Source organism: Bufo gargarizans, chromosome 3 (genome assembly GCF_014858855.1).
Source record: "Bufo gargarizans isolate SCDJY-AF-19 chromosome 3, ASM1485885v1, whole genome shotgun sequence".
In the NCBI taxonomy this organism is placed as follows: domain Eukaryota; kingdom Metazoa; phylum Chordata; class Amphibia; order Anura; family Bufonidae; genus Bufo; species Bufo gargarizans.
This window is the reverse complement of record NC_058082.1, coordinates 29599974-29606385: the sequence shown is the minus strand read 5'-3', so window position 1 is coordinate 29606385 and position 6412 is coordinate 29599974. Positions and strand designations below refer to the sequence as shown.

General features: G+C 44.4%; 1 protein-coding gene across 6 annotated transcripts in view; it reads right to left on the bottom strand.

Annotated features, from left to right (window-relative positions):
- Window positions 1–1020: 1020 nt before the first annotated feature.
- PIGW (phosphatidylinositol glycan anchor biosynthesis class W) overlaps window positions 1021–6412 on the bottom strand; it is a 53198-nt gene continuing 47806 nt past the window's right edge. For 3 of the 6 annotated variants that reach the window (XM_044287111.1, XM_044287113.1, XM_044287112.1), the window contains 2 exons: window positions 3062–3167; window positions 1021–2970 (listed from right to left, as the gene is read on the bottom strand). In XM_044287111.1, coding sequence (XP_044143046.1) covers window positions 1453–2970 — 1518 coding nt within the window. In that variant the 5' untranslated portion in view covers window positions 3062–3167 and the 3' untranslated portion in view covers window positions 1021–1452. Of the gene's footprint in view, window positions 2973–3061; window positions 3168–5093; window positions 5276–5384; window positions 5733–6412 lie in introns of those variants that run through there. The other 3 variants (XM_044287115.1, XM_044287114.1, XM_044287116.1) reach the window with 3 other exon arrangements.

Below are 6412 nucleotides of genomic sequence, written 5' to 3'. Positions count from 1 at the left end.
GGCATTTTGCGGACCGCACATCGCCGGCACTATAATAGAAAATGTCTGATCTTGTCCGCAATTTCGGACAAGAATAGAACATTGCGGCACGCTCTGGAAATACGGATAGCACATAGTGTGCTCTGCATCCATTCCGTCCCCATATAGAATGAATGGGTCCGCACCCGTTACGCAATTTGCAGAACGGATGCGGACCCATTATTACGGATGTGTGAACGGAGCCTTAATTTGATTTTTTTGTTCAGGTATGGACTTTTTTGTTTATGGATGTATTTACTTCTGTCATGTTTCACACTAGGTCATTGTAAATTTGACATTTCTCTTTTAGATTTCTTCACGGCTAGTGTCTGATGAAGGCCTGTGTGCCGAAACGTTACGCAATCTATGCCGTATATCGAATAAAATCCTACTATGAGAGCAACAAGTACTCTAGAAGACATGAGAAGACATGGCTGCAGCCTAAAAGAGTACGATGCTTTAATAATTTATTTTTAAAGTTCTGCAATTGTGATCTAGGACAACAGAGGAGAAAGGAACACATTATTATATTTTTTATTTGGTCGGATTCTATCCTTAGTGGTCCTTTAAAAAGGTTTAGTGCAAATATTTATATCCACTTGGATCCAGCCCCCATTTTTCAAGTAGAAACCTTATTGTCCTCTGGCAACAAGTCCAATTCATTTAAAGGGAATCAGTCACGCTGATTATTACGTCTGGGCTGCAGATTGTGTAACAGGAGGAGCTGAGCAGATTGGTATATAGTCCTGTGGGAAAAGATTCGGTAGAACCAGTTTTTCATTTCCTTTTCATTCTGGGCTCTGAAGTCCAGGAGGCGGTCCTCTCAGTGATTGACAGCCTTCTCCCTATAACTGTGTATACAGAGAGAGCTGTCAATCACTGATAGCTCCGCCTCCTCGACTATAAAGCCCAGAATGAAACAGAAATTGAAATGAATGAAATACAAATTTTACTGAACCTTTTCCTATAAATCTATATAATCAGTCTGCTCAGCTCCTCCTGCTCTATAACCTGCTGCCTGCAGCTCAGACACCATGGTCAGTGTGACAGGTTCCCTTTAAAGGGGTTTTCTAAGTTTATAACACTGATAAACAATCCTCAGGATAGGTCATCAGTATATGATTTGTTGGAGATCAGCTGTTTGAAGAGGCACTTTGTTAACTGTTGCGCCCTTCTTGCCGCTGACCAAGCACAGTGCTGCCCATTGTATAGCGGCTGTGATTAGTAATGCAGCTCAGCCCCATTCACTTGAATGGTGCCTAGAACATGTGACTGAAACTTGAGGTCACCGGCCTAGGAAGAAGGAATGGCCTCTTCAAAACAGCTGATCGGCGGCAATGCCGGAAGTTGGACCTCCACCGATCAGATACCAATCATCTAACCTGAGGATAGGCCATCAATATCAGAATCTCGGACGACCCCTTTAACCAATACTCACCACCACTTAACAGTAATATTTTTCACGTGTAAAATACATGAAATCAAGCAGTTTAAAAACATGTAGACAAGAAGTACAATGAGAGAGAACAAACTGGTACTGTGAATGGTATCAATGAATAGGTTCACCACGCCAGTCATGATGTTTGAGTGCAGGAAGAACAGCAGCTGATTCCTATTGATCGCTCCAATTAGACAAAAGTCAATTTCTTTTTTTCTTTTTTCATATTTTGGATGCGAGTAATTTTTCTGACGACTGTCCACGCGACTGCATATATTCCACGTGCTAGGAACATGGCTTCCAGGTATCAGATACTGAACAAACAGCAAAAGAAGATCACAGAAAATGACCATGCAAAGCCAAACCATACACTGGCCGATAGTCCAAATACAAAATGGTAAGTTCACCATTCTACGGGAAATGGGTTCGATGTAAACCTGAACTATGGTCACACTAATGAAGAGCGTAACTGAAAGTATGGTGAACCTAGCCAATAATTGTGCCCATTCTTTCACCAATGTCCTTTTGTTTAGTAGGTAAGACCCGACTTGAACTCCGATCATATAAATTCCCACATATCCAATGACAGAGAATATTCCTTCCCGGTTTGCGTTAAGAAAGCCAAGTCTTGTGCCTCTATTATCACTGCCGTGCAAGATGAAAGCCTTCAAATAGGTTGTTTCCAGGGCTATTTGATAGCTCGAAATAATGACTGTCGCTGCAATCCAGATTTTTTGCGCTGGAATCATAGTCAGCAGAAAAGAAGAAAACACCCTGACAATCGCCAACGTGAAGAAAAAGTTCCAATGGACGCCATACTCAGAGACATGTTCATGGTAATCTACTGCTTTGACGCTGAGGAGTCGCACAAGTCCAAGAAAAACCAACGGCCAAACTGCAACGAGCTGTTTCTTCAATCTGTGCAGCGGAAAGAGCTTTTCTTTATGTCGTGCTCTTGCTTCTGGGGAAATAAGGGCGTTGGCAAACGTAAAACATCCCACCCCAAGATCCATTACGCCTGTGCCATAGGTTTCCGTTTTAGCGTAGCGTCTCGGAAACATGGGAAAATCAACGGCTAAAATAGATATGGCGGTAAGCAAGTTAAGGAAAACGCGAAAAGTTGTAATGGACGGCACCTTTCGGTCTTCAATCCGTACGTTCAAAAAGGACTGAAGGACGTTCAGAAGAGACAAGGTTTTGTAAGGAATCCATTTTCTGTAGATCATGTAAAGCCCCGAAGCACAAGTTACTGACATACATCCCACCACCAGGGCTAGGAAATCAGAGAAGACCGTGCAAGACAATACCTGTGGAAGCACTAATAGAATAAAATCAAGAAAAAGGCGATATTTCCATGAATAAAACACATCACCAAACGTTTGATAAAAGGAGACGAGTATCAAACCCCGGAAGAGAATGCAGAGAGGGGTTATACTTATGCCCAATGAGATCTCGCTGATGCTGGTGCCGTTGAGGTTCCTTACAAATGATTCTTTAAGCTGCTTCTCAGACATCTGTGATAACAAAAGATATGTAGGGGTTTCATAAATGCATAAAACTAAGTGCTCCAATTGCTAAAATAAAAATGTAGTTATAAAAAGGTACCTTTTTTTCCCTACTAGATTTTTTGTTTCCCTCTGTTTTCTAACGATGACAAGATAAAGTCCTCGAAAACTCCAATAATCCCCTTTAACTTCCACGAGGGCATTGCCTGTATTAAGAAAAGATAAATTGGCAAAAGCTACAGAACAGACATACACAACTAAACATTACTTTAATTTCTTACTTTTCACAACATTTTCCTGCACTTACCCATTACTTAAAGGGGTTTTCCAAGAGTTTTATACTGATGACCTATCCTCTGGATAGGATTGATCATCAGTATTTGATCGGTGGGGATCCGACAGCTGTGTTAGAACTGTGCATTGAATATTGGCTGTACTTGGTATCTCAGCTAAGCCCCATTCACTTTAATGGAGTTGAGATGAGTCTAGGCCACATGACCGATGAACGTCACATCACATGGCCTAGGAAAAGCTAGAGAAGGCAGCGGCGCTACAGCAAACATTGGTGCATTCTCAAGCAGCTAATTGGGGGGGGGGGGGGGGGGGTCCAGGATATCAGAAAACTACTTCACCTCTCTCATCTCCTCACTCTCAAATAACACTTACTTCAGAGACAAGATTGGCAACATCTAGCAGGAAATAATCTTCCAGTCCCCAACCAATTTCCCACATTTCCACGTGCTCTCTCTCCTCTTTCGTCCCTAGATGAAGACGTCTCCAGGCTACTTTCTTGTTCTTGACCCACCACCTGCAGCAGTGATCCTATTCCCTCATACTTTCTCTAGTCCCTCTCCCCAGTTTACTGAGCATTACTCACTTTACTACAATATTTAATCCCTCTCTCTTCTGGTATATTTCTGCCCTATAAAGCATTTTGTTATAACCCCACTATTAAAAAACAAAATGTCTTCACCCGACCCGTTTCTAACCTCCCCTTTATTTTTACACTCCTGGAACATCTAGTCTACTCTCGCTTAACATTTTTCTGCAAACTCTCTTCTTGACCCCTTATAATCTGGCTTTTGCTCTCTTCACTCTACAGAAACTGGACTTAAAGTGTCTAACGATCTCCTGACAGCAAAAAGGAATGGCCACTATTCTGTACTGATTCTTCTGAATCTCTCTGCAGAGTTTGATACGGTGGACCACAAACTTTCCTGGTTCTCTTTCCATCTCTTAGGCTGCTCCTTTAGTATCATTTACTTGCTCTACTTCTCCTCTTCTTCTTGATGTTGGGGTTCCTCAGGGTTCAGTCCTAGATCGTCTACTCTTTCTACACAGCCCCAATCAGCCAGACTAGCAGTAGATTTGGTTTTCAATACCATCTTTATGCTGATGACACCCACCACACTCCTGACATCACCCCACTTTACTCCAAAACATGAGTGATTGTCTGGCAGCTGTCTCTAACCTCATGTCCTCTCTGTAGCTAGAACTGAACCTCCCAAGAACTGAACTTTTTGTCTTCCCCCATCTACCTAGCCACCTAAACTTGATATTTCAATTTTGGTGTATGGTACCATCATAACTCCTGGGCAAGACGCTCGCCGTCTTGGGGCCATGTTTGACTCAGATCTTTCCTTTGTTCTCCATATTCAAATAACTTGCATGCCCTTGACGTCTGCACTTCCAGAACATCTCCAGAATCCGCCCTTTTCTTACGGTGCTGCTGCTTTGATTCATTCTCGTCTAGAGAACTGGTCTTCCTCTCACTGAACATTCTCCCCTTCCTTCTGTCCTAAATCCCGCAGCAGGCTGATCTATCTATCCATCCGCTACACTGATGCTTCTAGCCTGTGCCAGTCACTTCACTGGTTGCCCATCTACCACAGAATAGAGTTCAAACTGCTCACCCTCACCCACAAAGCTCTCCACAGTGCTGCGTCTCCTTACATCTATTCCCTCACTTCCATCTACCACCCTACTCATGATCTCTGTTCTGCCAGTGATCTTAGATTAAGATCCTCCATAATTCATATATCTCACTACAGTCATCAAAACTTATCTTGAGCTGCACCTACTCTCTGGAATACTGTGCCCCGGATTATCAGGTCAATTCCCAACTTCCATACCTTCAAATGTGCCTTAAAAACATATTTTCAAGCAGGCATATCAGGCTTCCTAATATGACTCCTCCCCTAGTGCAGGCATAGGATCCAGCCGGTTCTGCCGAACAGTTTGTTAAAATTACAGCAGGTTCGCAGGACCGGTGAGTAGCAGGAATCCCGACCCAGTCCTGCAGCATAAATAAATTTCAAAACCCTCCAGCAGCCGCTCACTCACTCAAATCCCCCACACAGCAAATGAATCCCAGCTCAAGTCCCCTCCCTGCACATGCCGCCCCCTCCGAGGAATGTAATTACCAGTGCAGCTCGGCAGTCAGCTGCTGCTGGCTTGTTGCTCCTTCTCCTCTCTTGTCTTCCCTTCTTTTCTAGCAGCCAGCCCCAAGGTCTCCATCAAGTGCAGTGTGCAGTGTGCAGTCCGCCTCGCCTGGTGCTGGCCAGTTCAGTGAGGAGGAGATTCACATTAGCATGTAGTGTGGCTTCTCCCTCCTCTCCCAAGAGTAAGATCCGCAGTACTGGCACAGGCTTTGCCAGTACTGCTTCTGCTGTTCTATTGGCTGGCAGCCTGCTCTGACATATTCAGCTGCCATCCAATTATAGGGGCCAATTTTATTATAACAGTAGGGATTGGTGGCAGAGTACAGACAGCCCAGCCTCAGTTTATTTAGGCACATTCTTAGGCGGGACATGTTCTTTCCTGCTGTTTACTGGTTGTGTGAGGTGACCACTAGAGGAACTGTGTAGGTAAGCTTGGCTCTTCTAGTGCTTTGTTTCTGCCTGTGGCCCCAGCCCCCCTCCCCCAACAGTTGATGTACCCCTCTGAGGAGAAAACTGAACAAAGAACTAATAATGGCAAAAAAAACATCTTTTGTGACTATAATAACCACTCTCCTCCATTTCCGTGCTATGTGCAGCTGTGCTACCAGTGCCACCATGTGCTCCTCTGTGTAGTAATGTTAATGCCATCACGTGTACTCATCTATGCTGCCGTGTGCTGTCCCTTGCCATGTGCTCTGTGCGGCCAACAATTTCTCCTCTGTTCTGCCATGTGCTCTGTGCGGCCACCATTTTCTCCTCTGTTCTGCCATGTGCTCTGTGAGGCCACCATTTTCTCCTCTGTTCTGCCATGTGCTCTGTGAGGCCACCATTTTCTCCTCTGTTCTGCCATGTGAGGCCACCATTTTCTCCTCTGTTCTGCCATGTGCGGCCACCATTTTCTCCTCTGTCCTGCTATCTGCTCTATGCGGCCACCATTTTCTCCTCTGGTCTGCTATCTGCTCTGTGCGGCCACCATTTTCTCCTCTGTTCTGCCATGTGCTCTGTGAGGG